General features: G+C 43.7%; 1 protein-coding gene and 1 long non-coding RNA gene across 5 annotated transcripts in view; one reads left to right on the forward strand and one right to left on the reverse strand.

Moving 5' to 3' along the window:
* Positions 1-22,748, forward strand: part of CACNB4 (calcium voltage-gated channel auxiliary subunit beta 4) — a 244,042-nt gene that overhangs the window by 180,437 nt on the left and 40,857 nt on the right. For all 4 annotated transcript variants that reach the window (XM_059167339.1, XM_059167340.1, XM_059167342.1 and 1 more), the window contains 2 exons: positions 14,804-14,923; positions 16,773-16,895. In XM_059167339.1, the coding sequence (XP_059023322.1) occupies positions 14,804-14,923; positions 16,773-16,895 (243 nt within the window). The remainder of the gene's footprint in view (positions 1-14,803; positions 14,924-16,772; positions 16,896-22,748) is intronic.
* LOC131827217 (uncharacterized) lies at positions 3,219-12,196 on the reverse strand. The gene is made up of 3 exons (XR_009351947.1): positions 11,982-12,196; positions 5,810-6,175; positions 3,219-5,698 (listed from the first exon to the last, which is right to left on the reverse strand). It is a non-coding gene; the product is annotated as an uncharacterized LOC131827217 (long non-coding RNA).

The raw sequence follows: 22,748 nt of genomic DNA on the forward strand, positions 1-22,748 counted from the left end.
TGCTCTTAGCACACGGGTCTTATATATACTGGTTTTTCAGCGAGAGCTTGTCACTCTGAATCCCATATTAGATGGTAGACAATCAGACATGACTTAGCATTGTTAGGGCCCCTGTGAGTATGGTTGGTGTATGAAGGGCCACTATCCTCTTGAGGTGCCCAGAACCTGGAGACAGTTAGATCCACCTGCTTCATGTAAATATTTTTTAACATTTGAAAGGATTGTTTTGTTTGAAACTTAAGGCCATAAAATACTTACTATTAGTGACTAAAGCCAGTCTGTGAGGTTAGAACCAGGCAGTTAAGCATAATTTCACTACTGCGTGTGCAGCAGGAGTTTCTGCAAGGCTGTTGGGTACTCACCTCAGGCCCTTGTCACTCGCTGGGCATTGGTAGTCCACCCATGCTGGAGGATGTACGGAAAATATCTCTGGGCCCTCTTTTTTCCAGGGCCCGTGTGCATCATTGTTCACTGGTCCAGTGCTATTGTTTCTAGTGAAACAGTGAAGGCCACCTTCACTGAAATATTCCTTTGACATCTGGAACTGTTTTATTCAAGAGGCAGAGAACTCGTGGTGTATGGGTCTGCATTTGCCTTGAGTTCTCCATTAAGGAACCAAGTCTCCCTGAACTGAATTTCTTGGACGTGTCCCTTCTCTTTCCACTACGCAGTGTGTACGTAGGTGCACACAGCACCGGAGAGATGGAAGTGCCTGTCCCTTCCACATCAGTTCACCCAGTACTGGCTGTGGGTCTCAGGGTCATCCTCTTCTGCACTGTGCGTCTCTCTGAGCTTTGTTGTGGCCGCCTGGAAGGTGTCTCATGTCGCCTGCAGTAGTGGCGGGTTGGAGAAGAGCTTTCAGGATGAGCCCAGTGAGGAGAAGCCTTTCCCACTGATTGGACATTCTGTCCCTGAGGTTTTGATGAGAATCCCCTACTTCTTGTCTCAGACCTTGCCTTCACCTGGGCTTGGGTTCTGCTCTGTGACCACTGTTGCCCCTAACAACAGAGACTCTAAGACTGTGGTACTCAGATGCTTGTTCATGTAGTTCACAGCCAGCAGTTTGAATTATGTATGTATATGGTTCATGAATTTTCCCTCATCTATTAAGATGCAGAATGAGAGTGAAAACAAAAGGCCTATTTTATTTTATTTTTAAGATTTTTGTTTATGTATTTGAGAGAGAGAGAGAACACACAAGCAAGGAGGGGCAGAAGGAGAGGAAGCAGGCTCCCCATTGAGCAGGAAGCCCAACCCAGGGCTCCATCCCAGGACACTGGGATCATGACCTGAGCTGGAGAGCAGACGCTTAACCAACTGAGCCACCCACAAAAGGCCTATTTTAAATAAAATTACCACAACTTTAAAATATAGCATATATTTCAAGGAGGCTAAAAGGGTGAGGAAATAGGGTGGGGAAAAAAAAGCGCAAAATGAAGTTACGGTAAAGCAGCTGCTGCCTTATATTCTTCAGTGAAATGACGGAAGGTCTATTCTGTGGCCAGAGACTTTATATTCTGCTTTTGGAAGGGAGAAGAGTCATATCTCTTGGAAGTAACTTGTTAAACCCATTTAGGAGTCTAAGTTTCTGATGGATTGGTTGCTTTTGTTGAGAGGGCTGGCCCTGAAACCTGACAGGTGGGTGCCTTAGCAGAAGACAGAATTATGCTCTGTGACTGGTGACTGCCCCAGCCCCGGCCATCTTGAAGTGGGTGCTGGAGTCTTAGGGAGGAGGGCCCCCGCATCCGCCCAGCCAGTGGGCACGTTGCTTGGGGCTGCCATGCGCTCGGAGTGGAGAGTAGGTCAAGGGCAACATTCCCACACGCAAAGGACAGTCTCATCTTAGCCATGCTGCTCTCTGACAAAAACCCAAAACTATCTTCAGGTTATTCTCGAAGAGGGAATGCCTCCCGAGTAAACACAGCTTTGGCAGGCAGAGAAAGTACGGAGGAATAAAACCAACCTGATTTCTAAATTTCATTTTAGCCAACACCTTTGTTTCCATAGAAGTTCTTACTAGAGCATTTAATTCCTCCTTGGCTTGATTCATTGAAGCTTTCAATCGCTGTCCAGTTTTTATTAATGTATAATTGCCGTGCAGTGTTATATTGGTTTCCGGTGTACAATATAATGAGTCAACAATTCTATCCATCACACAGTGCTCGTCGTGGTAAGTGTACTTATGCCCTGCCTCTGGCTCACTCATCCCTTCACCTACCTCCTCTCTGGCAACCACTACTGAGTTCTCTGTATCTTAGATCTGTTTCTTTCTTTGTCTCTCGTTCTTTGTTTGCTCTTTGTTGTGTTTCTTGAATTCCACATGTAAGTGAAATCATATGGTATTTGTCTTTCTCTGTCTGACTTATTTCACTTAGCGAAATACCCTTTAGGTCCATCCGTTTTATTTATCCAAAGAAAACCAAAGCACTAATTTTAAAAGATACATGCACCCCCATATTTATTGCAGCATTATTTTCAACAGTCAAGATATGGTCGTAACCCAAGTGTTCAACAATAGACAGATGGATAAAGAAGATGTGAGACATCTATCCATCCATATCAATATAGATAGGTATATATATATGTAATGGAATATTACCCAATCGTGAAAGAGAATGTAACCTTACCATTAGCAATCTATTTGCTAGAGAGGGGTTAAGCACTGCAAGTTGGGCTCACCCGAGAAACAAAAGGCTAGGATCAGTCTATCAACTGAAGTGCAGTGGCTAACCTGAGCGATTGCTCTGCAGAGTGCTTCCACTATTTGCTCTGACCGCATAATCTTCAAAGCAGGTGCATGGGTTAGGTTGATTTGCTGCTTTTCAGAAAGGAAGCTAAGCACAGAAGGATTAAATATCTTGTCCAGAAGCAAACATCTAGTGACTGGCTGCCTTAGAATTCCAACTGGGGCAGTTAAGCTTTAAAGCCCAGGTCTGAACTGCTCTTTTCTTTTTCAACTCTCATCTCAATAATCACCCCCTCTCCTTAGGTTTCCTAATGAAAAATAAAAGCGATCAGGATATGGGGCGCCGGGGTGGCTCAGTGGATTAAGCCTCTGCCTTCGGCTCAGGTCATGATCTCAGGGTCCTGGGATTGAGTCCCACATCGGGCTCTCTGCTCAGCAGGCTCTCTGCTCAGCCTGCTTCCTCCTCTCTCTCTCTCTGCCTGCCTCTCTACCTACTTGTGATCTCTGTCTGTCAAATAAATAGATAAATAAAATCTTAAAAAAAAAAAAAAGCGATCAGGATAAATTAAATGATAGTATCGCTCCCAGACTCCTTTCCATCAGTAATTTCATCTCTTAACTTGTTTTTTGTTTGTTGGTTTCTAATAAAAAGGGAACAGTTTTTCTCTCTAATCACTCTGGATATATTAATGAGCTAAAGGATAGGCCTGAAGGAGGAGGAGAGAAAGTGCACAGGTTGGATGGTCACATCCTAAGTAATAGCTGATTATATGTATTCTGACGTCAATGCAAACGAACACTCCATCCCCAGTTACTTGAAGACCTGATGCCTGGCACTATAAAGACATCTTCAAGAACAGAGCTCAGAGGAATCTTAGCAGTCATTAAAGTGATGCTCTTGCGTGTAAGGCGTCTTGGTCTCACTAGCTGATAGCTAGGTGACTTAGAGCGTGCAGCTTGACCTGGCAGGAAGGCCTCAAAAGACCTTTGGAGAGAAATCGAGATAATATACTAGAGAGAACAGAACATCCTAGTAATTGTCAATTCATCTTAAATGCAGGACGTGAAAGAAATTGATTCCACTTTTCTTTGTGCCTCCAACCTTGATGATCTGCTCACCCAGAGCAGATCTCAGCTGGGCCGAGTTATTAGCTATTAACCCAGACTTTAGAGTCGGTCACACCAAAGTTCACCACACTTCACCAGCTGCACAAGCTTGGGCATGTTATCGGTGACTCTAAGCCTTGTTTACTTCAATGCAGAAAATGAACTCTGTCTCTTAAAATTTTTATGGTGATTAAATTAGATAACATCTGTAAAGTGCTGTTTTATTCTGATTAAAGCCTCATTTCCTGGTTCCAAAGGTTAAACTAAGAATAAGTCTTTTTCCTCTACCTAATGGGCTCCAACTCAGAATTACCAGATGGGAGTCAAAAAACAAGCCTTGCTTTCCATCTCCTCCACTCCTAATGCACTGAGGAGGAAGCGTACTACCCCAGGGGAAGGGTGTGAGCTTTGGCTACTCCACCTTCCAAATGGGGTCGGTCCACATGGATGAGGAGGGTTGGGCCTATATAGTTGCTATCAAGGCCCCAAAGAGAAGAGGGACAGCAAGTGTGTAAGGAACATGGCGATCTAGCATACAAGGCCTGTGACATTAAGCTGCTGGAGGATTCCCTCTTTTGTGGAGGTAACCAGGGGTTGGCACAGCTCTGACCTAATCAGTCCCTGTCTTATAATCCAAAAATAGCATTTGTACTTACATTTTAACTACTCCCCTAAGTTACAGCAGGTTGTTTTTAACTTAAGACATACAGGCTTCACAAACTTAGGAGATGTGCTGGTAACCAAAGAGAAAAACTCATACTAGTCTAGCCTTTGCTGGGACTTTTCCAAGAGATATTCTTTCCCAAGATCACAATTAATAAAAGGGCTTAACTGTCACCATAGTACATACATAGGGACATCATAAGTGTTTCATAAATGATAGTGGTTATAATTGTTTTTGATATTATAATGATTACTAATATTTAATGTTGCCTCTCAAAATTATCATTTAAGGTTAATGCACTCTTTCATCCAGTAAGTAGCTCTGAGCTCCTCTGAGGTACAAGGCTTTGTGCCGTGTACTCTGAGGACAACAAAAGCCTGTAAGACATGGTCCCTGCCTGAAATGAAGTAGATGCTTCACTCTGGCTTCCGTTACATCTGCAGCTCTCTGGGGGAAGCATTTCTGCTCCCAATGATACACCTGGATTCCCTTAGCTGTCAGTACACATTCGCTCAATGAGAAACTTAATGAATAAAAAATATCTCCAGCGAATGAAAGGTAATTTTTCATCAATTTCTGAGGCTCCAGAAATAATATACAGGTGAGGTATAAGTCCTTTCCACACTTGCTTCTTATCTTCTAAATCAACCTATATTATCCTTCCCCTTATATGCCAGAGGAAAGCTCTTTTTTTTTTTCTTCTAAGATGTAAGTGATTGCCTGAAGCTACTTTTAGGAGAAACACATTTACTATCATTATCTCTAACATGACTCTCAAAAATCACAAAAATCATGTGTTGTGGGCTGCTTTTTGCAGACCAACTCTGAGGCATCATGAGAAGGAAACACTTCTCAGCTGCTTTTCCAGAAGGGCCACGGAAGTCCACATTTACAAGAAACTATTAGTTCCCTCATCTGTAGGCAGGTCTGCATCTATCAGCAGCGTATCCAGGATTTCCTGAGCAAATACTGTCATTTCCTTTTTAACATCTCAGCTGAAACTTGAATGAAGACTTGTGCCCTGCTTTCTGCTGACAGGGGCCAGGGCTGGGGAGGCGGGGTGGACGGGGTGGTCAGTCAGGTGTAGCAGCCAAGGTGCTCACATGTGTGTCATGTGGATTGGTCGGAAGCTCTCACCACGCTCTGACCTGGCAGGGCTGGTTCCTGGGGTGGCTGCTCATTGTCCCATGATGTAATTAAGCTCCATCATCTCACTGGGCGTACCTTCAGGGTACAGTTTCCTACTGGGTGCAAAAAAAAAAACAAAATCCGAAAAAAAACGATCATGACTTTTTCAACTTGAAGCATTTTGATTGACTGCTAATTGTGGTCACTGATGCTGCACTTCTTACCTGTTTGTACAAGATCCCGCACGGATTATCAGCCGTTTCTGCCAGAGAGCATCCATATGAAGTAATGCCTGTCTTTTATTCTTCCCCCAGTATGTGAAGCAGAACCATAAGAAATTGTGGTTCTTAGAGTACCCCCAAGATGAAAAGAGTCTGCCGCCTGGTTACCACCATCACCAGTGATTAATTGCAAATCTGCTCTTAGTGCACATTTCACCTTCTTTCCCACAGCACCTAATGGCTCTGGCTGATACAGACTTCCCGTCCATCTCCATCGGGGTCTTTTTGTCACTTTCCTCTTGGTGCTTGTGATGTCAGTTGACATTCTTTTGTTGTTAGTCTACCTCCATTAATGGGTCTTCTTGGCAACTGAAAGAAATAGCAGTCTGAAGTGAGGCAGATATGGCCATTGTCAAACTAGTCAACATAACAAGAAGGGTGAGGCTGGTGAGGTTTTCTAAATGAATATTATTTCCTTTTAAAGAAACTGTTATAAACAATGAATTTTGGAACACTGAAAAAAAATTTTTTTAAAGAAAAAAATAAAATGTTATGTGAAACAGTTATAATAGAACCCATTAATTTGGATTCCACTAATGAGATAATTCAGACAAAGCCGGCACTCTTAACTGTAAGGTTGTATACAATTATAATTTAATTATAAGAAATAGCCTGTAAATAAGTAGTGCAAACACAATTGGAGGAGTGACCATTGAAGGTACTTCAAGGTACTGTGAGGTACCTTAAAATTTCCTACCAGTAACTAAAATGCTGTGTCAAAATCATATCATTAAAGCAGAAGCTCAGAGAAACCCACAAATCAAAACTTTGATAATCCAGTGATACCGCACAGAGTTAGCAAGCATGTCTTTTGAAAAGCAGCCTGCAGTTCACATTTCATGATCTCAGATTGCCATTTCTTTACCTATATCCATCATTCCAAATTAGGGAAGTGTTAGTATATGATCAGTGTTAAACTATTATAGAATGTGGTTTTGCTTTACTGAAGGCAACTCAAATGTTTGACATAACTTTTTGCGTCTGACTTTGTAGAGGAAATTTTTTTAAAAGATTCTACTCACACTCCTGCCCGTTGCATAGCGCCATGCGGATATGGCATAGAGGAAGATTCTTACTGCCTACCTTGCGCTTTGGATGCTTCATCTGTAAAATGAGGATAATCATAGCCTGCTTCATAGGATTGATAGGATGATATAAAGTCCATAAGTTAATAACTCACATTGGTGCCAGGTAGGCTGGGTTCAAGGACTCAGAGAGGGGTTCCCACAGGACCAGCCAAGAAGGTCCCTGGTTTCGTGGATGGAAATCAAATGGGGAGCCAGGAGGAAATGAAGGCAGAGTTGAAGATACAAACATAGAAAGAGAAATACAGACAGAGGATCCTGGGAGACTTGGAAAGGAAAGAAGCATGAGTCTCATCTTTGTTTGGGGTCTGGGTTTTTATCAGCACTGTGGTCTGGTGCGTGTGTCCTCTTAAGCATCCACGAACCGGCCAGGACAAGATCAGAGTCACTCATTCCCTGAAGCCAGGGGTCTGGGCGTTGAGGTGTAGGGAGTCAGTGGTCTTGGAGAATGTTTATGGTGACCCTGCCTGGTCGCTGCTTAGACATTATCTATTGTACTGGAAGACTCCAAAGATAGCAATATCTCTTTGTCCCTTCCCCGAAGGAAGTATGTCATTTGCATTACAAGACTAGTGTTGAGTGTGACGGTGTGTGTGTGTGTGTGTGTGTGTGTGTGTGTGCAGGCCCTAGCAAGGATAGAAGGTGGAAAAGCAGTGAAGGAAAAAAAAAAAAGCAAAGGGTCCCTTCACTTTCCCTGTCCTGACATAAAAGGGTCGAACAAGCATTGATTCTCTTCCCTTTCCCTTAATGGCCTTTTCTGAGCATACTGCTTTGCTGCCCTTGACTGCTCTTTGAAGCCCCCAAATGAAGGTTAGATTAATGGCTGGGGTTGACCTTCGTCTTCGGTCCAATAGAAGGGGGCCACAGAGCTCATGCCTCACCTCATTCTTTCACCCAGCCTCCTAATTACAAGAAATGGCACAAGGTACCTTAAAGCAGAGTTAAACTGTCATTTCTAAGGTATAGTTTCCTAAGTTCCTTGTTTGGCCAAAGTGCTGGGAATCCACACACTGTTCAGTGCTCTGGATTAAGGCAATGAAAACCGCAATTCTTAAAACAAACAAACAACAAACTCATGTTTCGGGGCTGGGATTGCTAGCATTTAACATTACACGCAGTAAGCACAAATTTTAAGTTCTAACCATCCTAGAACTTAAAATCATGGAATAAAGGACAGACAGATTTTGATGGGAGCAGGAGTGTCTTTCTTTCAACAAAACTGAGCGTCTGTACCAGACATGGCCTTGGAGACCAGCCTGGACCCTGTAGCCCGGGGGCCCTAACAAAAAGCTCTGGCATGTTCGGCGAAGAGGGTGAAGGAGAAGAAATTATCTGTAAGAAAGTGGGGCTGGACTTTAAACATAAAGATTGCCTAAGAGTCCTTTTGCTTACGGCAGCATTGTGAGTGGGCTCTTCACCCATCTATCCTGGGACAATAATCAAGAAAGGGTTTGTTCCTTCGGCACTGTGGAAAAGTGCGTTGTTTAAGTCATTGCAACCTTGGTGGAGAGAAGCCCAAATCTATTGGGAATGATATGTTTCTCTGGACATTCCATCATCACTTAGTCCACTTAGTGCAACTATTAATACCGAATTTAGGGTGCCTGGGTGGCTCATTCATGAAGCCTCTGCCTTCGGCTCAGGTCATGATCCCAGGGTCCTGGGATCAAGCCCCGCAGCAGGCTCCCTGCTCCAAGGGAGGCCTGCTTCTCCGTGTCACACTCCCCCGCTTGTGTTCCCTCTCTCACTGTATATTTTATTTATAACAAAATAAAATAAAATCTTTAAAAAAATAAAATAAAATAAAATACTACATTTACACCAAGTTGGACATTGACTTGTCTGATCTGGAAGTGAAACTGACATTTGGAATGTCTGCTCCTGCACAGTTCAATATGGTAGCCACTAGTTATGTGTGGGCATTTAAATTTAAAATATTTGCAGTAAAATAAAATGTTAAGCTTTTGAACATTAGATGAAAAATTAAGTTCTTCCATCTCACTAGTCACATTTCAAGTGCTCCATAGCCACCTGTGACTCGTGGCTACCATATTGAATTTCACCCATAAAGAGAATAGCCATCTCTTGGATGGCAGGGGTTTAGTATATGCCATTATCATGCTCGTACACTATGTTGTACTATGGTGTCTAATAATTCTCCCGAATAACCCTGAAGGGTTTCATTCCCATTTTTAGAATGAGGAAAGGCCCTCAGCTGGTTCAGCATTTTCCTCTCACGCAGTAGTCTCTGTAGGACCTGACCAGAGGTTAGTGTTCAGTGAGTGGACAGCTGAGCTAGCAAGTGAGAGGCCCAAGGCTGTCTGAGCCAGAAGCCCAAAAGTTCTAGCAAGACCAAGTTCTGTTCTGCTATTAATGCATCTTTAAAATCAAACACTTGGGGGCACCTGGGTGGCCCAGTCAGTTATCTGCCTGCAACTCGGGTCGTGATCCCAGAGTCTGGGATCGGGCCCTGTGTCTGGCTCTCTGCTCAGTGGGGAGACTGCTTCTCCCTTTCCCTCTGCCTCTCTCCCCGGCTTGTGCTCTTCCTCTTGCTCCCTCTAATAAATAAATAAAATCTTAAAAATAAAGTAAAATAAATAAAACAAAACATTTGTGAACTCTCTCTTCTCCATATTCTACTTTCATAATACTAAAATACTCACAAAACACAATAATAAAATACAAATACTAAAATACTCACAAAACACAATAATAAAATACAAATAATAAAACACAAAAATAAAATACAAATAATACAAATACAAATACAAATAATAAAATGCAAATGCCAAAATTCCTCATAAAAAGAGAAAGTATATTCCAGTTTCAAAAGGACAAGTTCAGAAAGTGGATGGGCAGGTTGTACAGTAGGATTAGACAGGGACTGGGGTTGGCATAGGTCTCTTTGGAGGTGGTAGAAATACTTTAATATTAGGTTGTCGTATAAATTGTGTTCTGTAAGTTGTTAAAAATCATTAAATTGTACATTTAAAATGTGTGAATTTAATGGTATATAAATTATGCCTCGGTAATGCTGTTTAAAAAAAAAAAAAAACACAAAAAAACAAAGAAATGAAAAACAACAAGATGTAAATCCTAAAACCCTGAGACAGCCAAAAATTTAATGCTGACAAGCTGCCAGAATTTTAGTGAGTCAAAGATTAGTTGCTGGCATTCTCTGAATTTCCCTAATGGTGGTAAAAGGAGTGATGTTCCATCTCAAACCAAACACTGGGAAACTCTACAAGGTGAATATTATTATCCACATCTCTCAGCAGATGAAATGGAGACTCAGGAAGTTAAAATACTTTGCCCAGGATCCACAGCCTGGAAAAACTGGCCAGAGTGTCAAAAGCAGCACTGTGTGGCCCCCCCCCAGCCCACGGCTGCTCTCTCCCCTGCGTCATGGCCCCTGTCTGGGAATGAGAAGAAGCCCCTCCATTTTGTTTGACTCGGCATCACTTTCCTTCTTCCAGGACAATAGTAAACTGATTTTCCGGTGTTTCCATCAGAAACAAGATTCATGAAAGGCATTAATCTGTTTTCAATATTGAAGAAAGGCAGAAAATGGGTCTGAGCCTTATGTTAGTGGAAAGATTTATGTTTCTTTCTTTTTTTATTTTTTAAGATTTATTTATTTATTTTGACAGAGCATGAGTAAGGGGAGAGGAGCAACGGGGAGGGAGAGAATCCTCAAGCAATCTCCTTGTTGAGCACAGAGTCCAGTGCGGGGCTCCATCTCAGGACCTCCTGATCATGACCTGAGCTGAAAGCAAGGGTTGGTCACCTAACCAACTGAGCCATCTAGGCATCCCTCTTTCTTTTGATGTTCACTGGGATGCACTATATGGTTTTTTTTGTTTTTTGTTTTTTTTATGTTTTGGTTTTTAAAATGATATCCCTGAGGGATACCTGGGTGGCTCAGTCATTAAGCTTCTGCCTTGGGCTCAGGTCATAATCCCAGAGTCCCCTCATCAAGCCCCCTACATCTGGCTCCCTGCTAAGTAGGGAGCTTCTCCCATTGCCCCTCATGTTCTCTCTTACTCTGTCTCTCTCAAATAAATAAATGAAATCTTTAAAAAAAAATGACATCCATGCATACACATACACATCTGTATATGCCCATATGTACATAAATTATTATATTTAACATGAAGAGACTTGCAGCAGCTGCTTCCACTTCTCTCCTGATTTAGTTGGTTCATTGGAGACCAAGATGTGACTTGTCATGGTGTCTGCTTAGGAACTTTTGCAGCTAGCCTCTGTCATGCCTCTTGCAGGTTTGGCTCACCCGATAAGCTGGCTAGCTCACTCATCGCCCATTTTATGATGTAGAATTCCAGAAAAGGGAAAGCTGGTGGGGCTGCATTTTCCAGCTTTTGCCAGAGCTAGTAAACTTTGCATGTTCACTTATATCCTCTTGGCATCCTGCATTGTTCGTTTCTTGCCAGTTCCCTGTGCCTGATCATAAATGTGTAACCAGCTCTCTGGCAGCCCCCGTCCAGCCCTCAGTTTTACCAAACCTGCTAATATAGCCCCTTCCCTTCCAGATCCTTCGTCTGGTCTGGCCCAGGCAGTCTCCTCTTGCTGCTCTGTGGCTCTATTGTTCTCTTCTCTGAGCTCTCTGTATATATCCCAGGTCCTTTCTGTTTTCTTTTCCTTCTTTCTCCTGGGATATGTCTATACTCTCTTTCACCCAGTTGAAACAAAACAAAACAAATAAATACAAACAAAAACCATTTCTTTGCCAAGCCAGCAGAACATATCCATGAGCCAAACTGGGGCTCTCGATGGTACACTTGTGTTTCCCCCAGAACCCTGAAAGACAGTGATTTCCATATTCAAAGAAATGTAGATGGCATTGAAAAGAAGAAAGAAGAAGAAACACCAGAGTAAGTGCCAAAATGATGTAACCCTGGGATTATGAAAACAAACATCCTAGTGCTCTATCTTTCCCTCTACCCATATTCTTAAAACAGGAAAGTAAACAGAAGCTTCTGCTCTTACATTTTGGCAATAGTAGAACTTACTAAGTAATTTTGAAATATTCACAGAATCTTGTTCACATTTCAAAATCAAGTTCACTCGCAGGAATCCTTTGAGTTGCTTCTCGTGTGCTGAGAGATGATGGAATGCCAGGATGAAAAGCCATGAAGGTAGTGTTGGGAAGGAGCCATCTCCTCGGGGCAACAGTAGACTGTCGTCTTTAGTCGTTTGCCTCACTGCTCCCGCAGACGGCCTGCCTGCTTCTGAACTGCAGTCCTCAGCCTCCCCCCACATGTTTGCAAAACACAGCAAGTGCCTCCTTCCTGACTTCATGCAGCACAGTCAAGTTCGGTCCAGACCTCTTCACACGGCCAGTCCAGTATCTTGAAATGATCTGCAGCACTTATCACACGGCAGCAAAGCGTTGCCTAGAACAAACTCAAAACTATTCTCAAAAACTGTGTTCTAAAAGAACTCATTGAAAGGACTTCGAAGTCGCTTTTAGGACTTCGAAGTCGCTTTTTTTTTCAGCAATGAGGGATCTGTAGATAGTCAGTCACCCTGCACTCATCCATTTTGTAGGTCCAGATTTTTCCCCAGTACTGTTGCACATAGGAATTTGGTTATCGTTTCTTTAACAAACCCATTTCCTCTATAAAGGGCACTTCCAGAAGTGCCACTTAAGTGCATGGATTTGGACACATTACAGTTATTACACTTACAGTGTAATTATTTTGCAGTGTATAAGTGCGTAAAATCAACAAATTGTACGCCTCAAACATACACTGTGTTATATAGGTCAATTATATCTCAGTAAAGCTGGGGAAAAAACAGTGATTTCTGGGCAACAAATACAATGAGAAAAATGGGTGTTTTTCGAGATGGGCTGTTGTGTATATATTTGAGTTGAACAAGTGATTAGAGTCTTTTTTTTTTTTTTTTTTTTTTCAATCAATGTAAAGCAGGTCTAGGAAACAGGGATGCGAATGGCCACTTACTATGGGTTTACCATGTGCCACATCCTGGAGTAAATATTTTAATATCAAGTACAGCTCGGTGTAGGGTTTCAAGCTGCTAGTTCTAGGGTTAGACTGCCCAAGTTTGAATGGAAGCTTCTGCACTGTTCCCAGGATTCAGAGAGACGAGGTGTGCATAGCAGCTAGCTCTACTGGTACGATAGTGAGGACTAAGTCAATTAGCTGTTCATTATGTCATATTCCATTTAATTCTTTGAAGTAAGCAGTGACCCCATTGTGCATTTGAAGAGACTGAGTCTGGAGTGGCCGACGTAACTTGCATAGTTTTCTAAAGTAAGTTGAAGAGGAAGAATTAAGAACCAGGGTTCTATTGGGTGTTCTGATAAAACCTCTCACCAGAAGTTACTGCCCTAGGCCACCAGGAAAATCTGTGCTAACCCTAACATTTCTAAGTTTAGGAAAATTTTCAGAGGATCCATTTCAGCAGTCAACCATTCTTAGAGTTCTTTTCTGCAGTGGATAGTAGGTTCTTAGCTATATGGATAGGTCTATGCTTTTTCAAAATTTGTGTGTGAGGTATGAAACATACCAAATACACCAGTTCTATCAGTAACACTGCTGTGTAAATGTCATCATCTATGCAAATACCAACTTGTAATGCCAGCTTAAGGATATCATAAGGGCAATGTTCCTTTAGCAACCAGAGGGCGGACTTAAAGGACTTTTTTTTAACTTTTTTTTTTTTTTAAGATTTTATTTATTTATCTGACAGAGAGAGAGAGAGATCACAAGGCAGAGAGGCAGGCAGAGAGGTGGGGGGAAGCAAACTCCCCGCCAAGCAGAGAGCCCAATGCGGGGCTCAATCCCAGGACCCCAAGATCATGACCCAAGCCGAAGGCAGAGGCTCAACCCTCTGAGCCACCCAGATGCCCCTTTTTTAAAACTTTTTAACTAGGTATTATAGTTTTCATCTCTTCTTACGCCATGAATACTGAGTGATGCTGGGCACCCCCAGTACCTTGGCCACATCTGTCAGGCTGGATTTCAGTGTTGTTCAAATAGGTCTTCTAGGTGTGTGCTTCCATTGAGAACATCCTTGTTTTCACCTTTAAGGTTCATGGCTTGGTGGCCATAGTGACCAGGTGTGGCTATTGTGGGACAATGACTTAAAGTTTTATTTTGTTTTGCTTTGAGAGAGAGAGAGAGAGGGGACAAGGGGCAGAGAAGATGGAGACAGAGAATCTTAAGTCCAGCCCCATGTGGAACCCGATATGGGGCTCGATCTCACAACCCTGAGATCATGACATTAGCCAAAATCTCAAGTTGGACACTTAGATGACTGAGTGCCAGGCATGCCAAGGACTGGAGTTTTAATAGTGAAAGATACTAGATACTAGAACTAAAAACTCATTTACTCATGCAGGATTCTACTTTGCTGTGTTGAAATCTTAGATAAATCTGTCTTCTGTAGCCCAAAATATGGGTAGAGTTTAGCTCTTATCATAGGCTGAATCTCTTTTTCCTTTAGACGTATATATAAAGGGGAGAATGGAATGAAACTTCCGGTTCACAAATGAATAGGGGCTTAATATAAAGATAGCATAAAACAAGAAGCACTGGAACTGAATATCACATAATTTTCATGACGGTTCACTTCCTAGTACTTAATCTAGTCCAAATATTTTCCTTCACAGCATTGCTACCTTCTGAATTACTAAGATGATTAACCATATTCTGCCGTCTGAACGTATATGTCTGCAGCAAAGGCATAGGGTGCGTGCACCAAACCCTATGCAAATGAGAACTCACTGCAGGTCGCGGGTATGGATGGGACGCTCGCAGGAGCTCCCCATCACCACATTGAAACCACTCTGGGTTTTCCTTTCCAGGGTTCCGCGGATTCCTACACGAGCAGGCCGTCTGACTCCGATGTCTCTTTGGAAGAGGATCGGGAAGCGATTCGGCAGGAGAGAGAACAACAAGCCGCGATCCAGCTGGAGAGAGCAAAGGTGATTTTCTGGCCCCTCTTTGATTCCAAAGCGCCTGTTGCTCAGCAGGCATCAGCTGCTCGTCCGCAGATTTCTCTGAAACAATCATTTTATGATCATCCTGATAAGGCACCAGATTGTAAGGTTCCCTGACCCATTCACCCCCTAAGAGAAGTTAGTAATGTTCCGGGGGGGGGGGCATTTCCTGAGACCCTGACCCCTCACCCTTTGCGTTAGGTTTGGTGGCTAATTATTGGGCATCTTCCGACTTCATGGTGGTGGCTGATTTTAAGTTTGCCCCTCCCAGTGCTGGCAGAGAGCCCCGTCGGGCACTGGTTGCTCTACCTGTTCCTGACCGCTCATTCTCTGGGCCATTAGCCTTCATTTCTGGCTGCACATGTTCGACTGTTGTTCTGTGGGGTCTCTGTACAGCTCCCCTTTTGGTTTCGGTCTCCTACCTCAAATTCAGCATGAAGTTTGGAGCTTTGAACAACTATTAGTATTTCAGCAAACATGAGCCATCAAAGGTGTTGCCAAAAATAGAACTTTAGATATTCCACCAGGGGCGAGCCCCCCCCACACACTCCAGGAATTTCTATACCCACAGGAGGCAATAAAGAGCAAAAACTATATTTTTAAATCTTAGAACTGGAAGAGTCCCTAGAAGTCTCCTGTTCTATGCCTTTCAAACTGTTTTTGTTTGTTTTAGCATAGACTCCTTTTGCCAAATGAAGTTCCATGTAAAATACAGGACGGGTTGTAGCCAGCCTCTGTTCCTTGCCCTCCAGGACAGACTCCTAAGGCATAATGATCCAGTCTTTCTAACTTTTAGAAGAAAAACTGAAGCTCAAGTGATAAGAATTCCTTCCTTTTTCTGTTTTTACAGTAAACTCATTGTACGAGCAGTAAGAGGGAAATGATGCCAGTAACGAGGCATCTTCATTCGCTGTGACACGTGCTATCTGTGCTCTGTGGGCTGGAGGGGGTGTGGGGCCGTGCTTGTGAAGGGACATGGCCAGGACTCTAACCAGGGTCTTGCCTCAACTCTTGCTCCCCAGTCATGTTCTCAGCACGAATAAATGAGCCACTAACAAAACAATCCAGGATTGCAGGAACCCTGTGTTCTCACTTTAGCTATTTTTTTTTTTTTAGTTTTCTTTCAGAGTGTTTTGTGGCCTTTGTGGTCACTCAGGCGGCAGCCGCAGTACTGTTAGCTTAGGCTGCTGGTTTGCTTAGCCTCTGCAAGGACGCACCCACCCAAGAGCGCTTTGCTGGCTGGGGAGGAATTTGCCTAAAAAGAGTTTCGGAACGAGCTTTTGTTACCCAGGGAGAAGATGGTGCTCCTCCTTCTGGTCTGCCCCTAACTGACCTTTCTTTTTCCTGGCAGGACAAGTATTCATTTTGAGTAGGATTCCACAGGATTTCAGATCTGAGGCTATCTCAAAAATATATTTATTTTGCTCCTGCCAACACCTTTTAATTTAAGACCTAGCACACATTTCCTGTATCCCGAGGGGTGTCTGTTATCATTTAAAATAACAAACATAAGTTTTAGGAGTAGAGGACAAAGCAGACAGCCCTCGCCTGTCTTTCCATCCCTCCCCAGCACTTTAGAGCAGGTTTCTTGGTTTGGGATGTTCGAAAGCAGCCCAGGAGGGGGAAATGTTTGCGGTGATTGGGTTGAATCATTTTAGAGTATCGCTGCAGATTTCTCTATGCAGCCAGGAACCGTGAAACCCATTTGAGACACCTCTTTGGAAAGTGGTTTCCCTTCCTGCCTGGTACTATCAATTATCTAATTGTATTTTCCAATATGAAATATCCCACTCTGTCTCCTTCCTCTGTCCTTATGCCGTGTGTCTGCCCCCAGTCCAAGCCTGTAGCATTTGCTGTGAAGACGAACGTGAGCTACTGTGGGGCCTTGGACGAGGATGTGCCCGTTCCGAGCACGGCCATCTCCTTCGACGCCAAGGACTTCCTCCACATTAAAGAGGTAAATGTAGGACTCTCTGCGTCCCTTAACCTGCCACTAGCCGAGAGCCGGCATCAGCTCTGAGCTGAACTGAGAGGAGCCCTGAGGAGCTGTCAGTGTGTTAGCTTATTTACTTTGCCGGCTTTCCAAATCCATGCATTCTCACTGAATTTAGAGGACTGAGATCATTGCTTGCATGATCACTCATTGAAAACATTGGATCACCGTCATCATAGGGTGGATTTGGGACAGATCTCTGGTGTCCCCTGGTCACCTTTTAATCACCTTGCATGACTGCAGAACCACAGGTCTAGGGAAACGTGAATTTGGCTGCATGGCATCTACCCATGGCATCTACCCACGAGGGACCATTTACAAGGGATATTGTAATTATAAACATCTCTGCTCTAATCCTGTGGACCTTGACCTTGGAGCCAACGCTTGAGAGTATAATTAATAATTAAAGTGTTAAAGCTAGGAAGAGGGCAGAGGACTTTGGGAAACAGAAAGCTTAAGGGATCAAGAGGTACAGAGAGGACTTGAGGCCTTGCAACTTCTAAGGTGGAATGATGACACAGAAATTTTCATTTAGTCAACCTAAATTGAAATTCTACTTCATCTCAGACATTGTGCTTGGCATCGAGAGATCAGAGATGAAGGCACACATTCCTCACTGCCAGGGAGCTCTGAGTCTGGTGGAAAACACTTGCAGGTGCCTAGTTTCTGCCCAGGATGACAAGTTCTGTAGTAGTAAAATTGAATAGGTATCATGAAGAAAAAGCAGGAAGGGCCGCCTGGCTGGCCAAAGGAAGATGGGGGGTGGGGCAGGAGCTCTACAGAAATGGTGAAACCTGAGGGAGTTCAGGCTGGGTGGGTGTGGGGTTGGATGTGCTGGAAGGGACAGGCAGGACCAGTACAGCATGGCTGGAGGGCTGGCTGGAGGGAGTAGTTCAGGGGATGAGCCAGGTCACCGAGGCATGGGCCTGATAAGAAAGGACCTTTTTGACCCTGACAAGAAGCCTGGACTTTATCACCAGGTAGCGGGCTGGAGAGGAATTTTAAATGATGGGCAGGTGCCACGACGATTGTGTCTTAGCATACTGACTCTGATGGTCAGGGGAGTGTTGCAGAGGCTGGCCTGTGATTGCAACAGAGAGGCTGGAGAGAGGGAGCAGCTTGGAGGGAGAGTGAAGAGGCAGACAGACAAGACTGGGAGATTTCATATGCTGGGGGTGATATTGGGGAAAGTGAAAGAGAGAGAAAGGAAGGATGGAGAAAGGCCAGTTTTATAGCTTACCAGAAAGGGTGGAGGGTTGTGTCAGTTTTCAAAATAAAGAAGTCAGGGAAGTACTCTGGGGGTGAGAGGATGGGTAGATGAAGAAGGCAGAGAGGGGAGAAGCTTTGTTGCAAGGTAGATGTGGTTGTGAATGGGCTTTCAGGTGCACTGTGTCTGGGGTGCTGTGAAAGCCCCGTAAAGACACTTATTAGGCCTTTACCCACATAATCTGGAGGCTAGAGGAGAGGAATTGCAATTTGCTCTTCCTAAAAGCTTTGAGTTGAAAACGAGAATGCATTCTAGCTGGGAGAAGGTAGTATAGAATGGAGGAAGTGTTTTTAAATTTTTATTTGCTTTTTTATTTTTTAAGATAGGAGAGATTTCAGCATGTTATCCGTGCTGACACATTGAACCTAGTGAACTCTATTGGAAGGATCGCTGATTGAGTGAGGGCTGAGGGGAAGGATGGTATCTGGAGGATGGGCACAAGAATGGGGCCGAGTCAGGAGTACAGGCTTGCCTGCTTTGTTCTGCACAGAAGTTCCCGATGGGGCTGGAGGCACACACTGGCAGATAGGCCTGCCCCCATGCCCCTCAAAAAAAGAGAATGGGACAGTAAAGTGAAACCCGAAGCAGTGTGGTCAGTAAAAGCAATCACTGCACATCTCTGAAATACCTGCACTTATCCCCAGTCTAAAATGAGATGCATGTGGTAAATATACAGCAGTTTTGCAAATCATTGTCTTTGAAGCCCTTGCAAGCTGCATTGGTATTAGTGACACCAAGACGTATATACTTGATAGCAAGTAGGTCAAACATCTGGATGTCTGCAGATGTCTGTCTTTGCATTGTGCCCATGTGAGCTGGGTGAAGTTCTATCTACTGTGTTCCTTTGTTCAAGTACTCCTTCAAGATACCGTTCTTGAACACTTGTGTTCAAGTTTGTGCCAGGCTGTGGCAGATGTTGTCTGATAGCTATAAACAAAGCAGACAGATTCTTTCCCCTCATGGACTGAAATTCTTGTGGGGAGACAGATCACGAACAAATAAATAATTCCAAATTGTGAATGCTTTGGGGGAAAAATGAAGCAGATGCTAAAAATTTTAAAACATAGGGATGAAGGTGTTATATATACTTTTAAATACGGGGTGATCAAACAAGGCCTTTTGAACAATGTGACCTTTAAGTAGACACCTGGAAGATGAAGAGGAGGTCTTCAAGGGAGAGGAAACACGATGTGCAAAGGTCCTGCCATAGGAGAAAAGCTTGGCATAATCAGTTAACTAGAAGAAGGCCATATGGCTATAATGCAGTGAGCCGGCAACCTAGTAGCAGGACACAGTCATAGAAGTAAGGAGGACGTAGGTCAAAGAGGACCTTAAAGTGATGATGAGACTTTAGATTTTATTCTGAGTGTAATAAGAAGCCATTGAAGACTTTAAAAGCAAAGGAGTGGGATGAATTTATTATTTTTTTAAAGGCTACTCTGATTGTTGTAGAGACCATGGATTGGGGTGGGATAAGTATGGAATCAGGGAGACCATTAGAACCATTCTGGTAGAATTGAGCCAGCATGGCAGCAGCAAGATGGAAAGAAGTAGACAAATTTGAGACCTATTGCACACTTTAGTGAAGAGCAGTGGTGGTGGACCAGGTCAAGAGGCTAAGAGTGAGGGAGAAATCACACATGACCAGGGAGATCAAGGTTTGTGAACTGAGCAGTGCAGATGGAGAAGACTAAGGTGGGAAAAGGACAAATGGAAGGGGACATCTCAAAGGACATATCAGGTAGAAGTTAGATATAAGAATCTGGAACTTTGAGGAAAGGGTTGGGCCAAAGACGTCAATTTAGGTCATCAGTTTATGTGTGGCATTTAAAGCGGTGATAATGATCGATGTCACCTAAAGAGGGAGGAGAGGGAGAAGAGAAGGCAACCTGATATCAAACCTGAAGGAGTTCTATCCTGCAGAGGTGAGCTACATGAAGTGACTCAACAAATAAGGAGAGGGAACAGGAGAAACCTGAGATATAGGAGGAAAACCAGGACAGAGCGATGCGTGGCATCAAGAGAGGAGTGTGTCCCAAAGGAGGAAGCAGTCAGCTGTGGCAAATGCTGTGACATGTCCCCTAAGATGAGCAGTGAGAAATGGACATTGGGTTGGCAACACGGTGGTGAATGGCACAGAAGTCATTGGGACAGTTGTCTGGAAGCCAAGTGAAGGGGGGTGAGGAGAGAAAGGGACTTAGGAATGTTTAGCAAGCATAGAGTCTGCTTTAAGGAGGTAGTAGACTGACCAGGTAGTAGACTGAGGAGGATATGAAGTCAAAGGTTTTCTTTAAAAACAGGAGCTCATGGAGCATCTGCACATGCTGATACTAACAGACGGAGAGAGGGAACGGTTGGTGGGAAAGGAAAGATAGGCAAAGGAGTCTAGTTTTTGAGTAGGCAAAAAGGGTGGGATCCAGACCCCCAAGTTAGGGGGGAGGTGAGATGTTTTATAGGAAGGGGACCACTTACTCATTGTAACATGCAGAGAGAGGATGGGTGCAGACGCCCACAGTTCTTCAGAGCCTTGCTAACAGGAAGCTGGGGTAGCATCGACTTGATGATTTCCACGTTCTAAAAGTGCATGTGGGGGCGCCTGGGTGGCTCAGTGGGTTAAGCCGCTGCCTTCGGCTCAGGTCATGATCTCGGGGTCCCGGGATCGAGTCCCGCATCGGGCTCTCTGCTCAGCAGGGAGCCTGCTTCCTCCTCTCTCTCTGCCTGCCTCTCTGCCTACTTGTGATCTCTCTCTGTCAAATAAATAAATAAAATCTTAAAAAAAAAAAAAAAAAAAAAAAAAGTGCATGTGGTGAGGATATCCACATTTGCCTGGTGGGCAAGGACATGGGCCTGAAACATGTGTCCCACCATCTGAACGGTTAAGTGGATTATCTCACCGTTTCCATCAAAAATGACCAAACCCTATTCATTAGTCGGTCACACCCATTGTTTCCAAGGAGAAGCAGAACTTTAAAAGGTAAGAGAAGCTCTCACATATTTTACGCACACCCCCTCACACCCACATTCCAGCCTTGCTGTATGTTAATGCTTTCCTCTATGCCGTCAATATTCCCATCTTGTCCTCTTCGTTGCTTTTTGGTTTTACGTTCCTTGCTCAGTGACTTTCTCTTCAACACCAGCAGTTTGATGTACGGAATTGAGCTAGTAATCCGGCATAGGTTAGAGTCACTTGTTTTCAGATCTTGAAATATCTGCTAAGAACACATCTTAGAAAGACAAAGGGCAAATCGTGTTAGGGAAATGGAATAAGAAATGGAGCAACACTGAGGTGACCATCCCAGAACCCCTCTCTCATGCTTCTGGAGTGTTGCTCGAGGAACGCTCTTCTGTAGTCTTGTCACCTCTCTCATCTGTCATCCAGATGACTATCTCTAATGCACGGCTTTAAGCACTTTTTCAGTAATGAGAAACTTAAACGCAGAGAAAAAACGGCAGCTCTGCTTATCACATTCACCAAATGACACGTGTGTGGAGCTCTTTAATCTATGTGGCAACTTCCGGTGGCTCAGAGAACTTTTTCATTTATGTGGAGCCAGATACTCACTGAACTCGAGCTGCTTCCTACAAGGAAGCTAAAACAGATTGGCAAGTTGCCATGAACCATATCTAGAAGCCCTTTGAGGTCGCTTGGGTACCGTTTAATAAATGAGTGTTCCCGCAGGCTAACTTACGGTTCAGGAAGTAACTTAAACCCTAGGACACTCTGACTCATAGCCTGCTTTGTCCCCACCACGTGAAGATTTACATTCCAGACCTGTGCACCAAAGATTCTAAAAGGGCCTCCTTGCCTTTTGTTGATTCCAGAATAAACAGGTCTATTATTTCAAGCTTGTTATCCTGAAATACAGAATGGAAAGATAGGAAAAACCAAGACTTTGGTTGTGCAAGATTTTATATTAGGTCAACTCACATTTCTTTCTTTACTTTTCTTTTTTTTAAGAATTTATTTATTTATTTGTCAGAGAGAGAGAGAGAGAGAGAGCATAAGCAGGGGAAGCAAGGGGAGTGGCAGCCTGAGGGAAAGGGAGAAGCAGGCTCCCCGCTGAGCAAGGGGCACTCCATCCCAGGACCCTGGGATCAGGACCTGAGCTGAAGGCAGAGGCTAAACCCACTGAGCCGCCCAGGTGTCCCCCTCAACCCACATTCCTGAAATGCCATCTCACACTATGTACCATGCATGCGTCCTGCAGGAGCTGTGTGCATATAAAGGCCAGGGCCCTAAGCCATACCATTTTGCTTTTGAGTATGAGGCTGATGTTGCAAATTACTCACGGCCATGCAGAGTTTCATGCTGCCGTGAGTTAATGAAACCATCCATTTCTCCTTCACAATGTGTCAGCGTCATAAATTTCACTTTTCTCTGAGCTAAGCAAAGTGTACTACATATAGTTTTTCATTTTGAAAAATAAACCAGATACTTTTTGGATCAAACAGAGAGGGAGCCTTGCCCAACACAACACTGATGAAGACAAAGTTTTTGGCACCATCTCTGGAGGATGTGAACAATAGGACTGATACCTGCTTTCTAAAAA

This window comes from Mustela lutreola, chromosome 3 (assembly GCF_030435805.1).
Source record: "Mustela lutreola isolate mMusLut2 chromosome 3, mMusLut2.pri, whole genome shotgun sequence".
In the NCBI taxonomy this organism is placed as follows: domain Eukaryota; kingdom Metazoa; phylum Chordata; class Mammalia; order Carnivora; family Mustelidae; genus Mustela; species Mustela lutreola.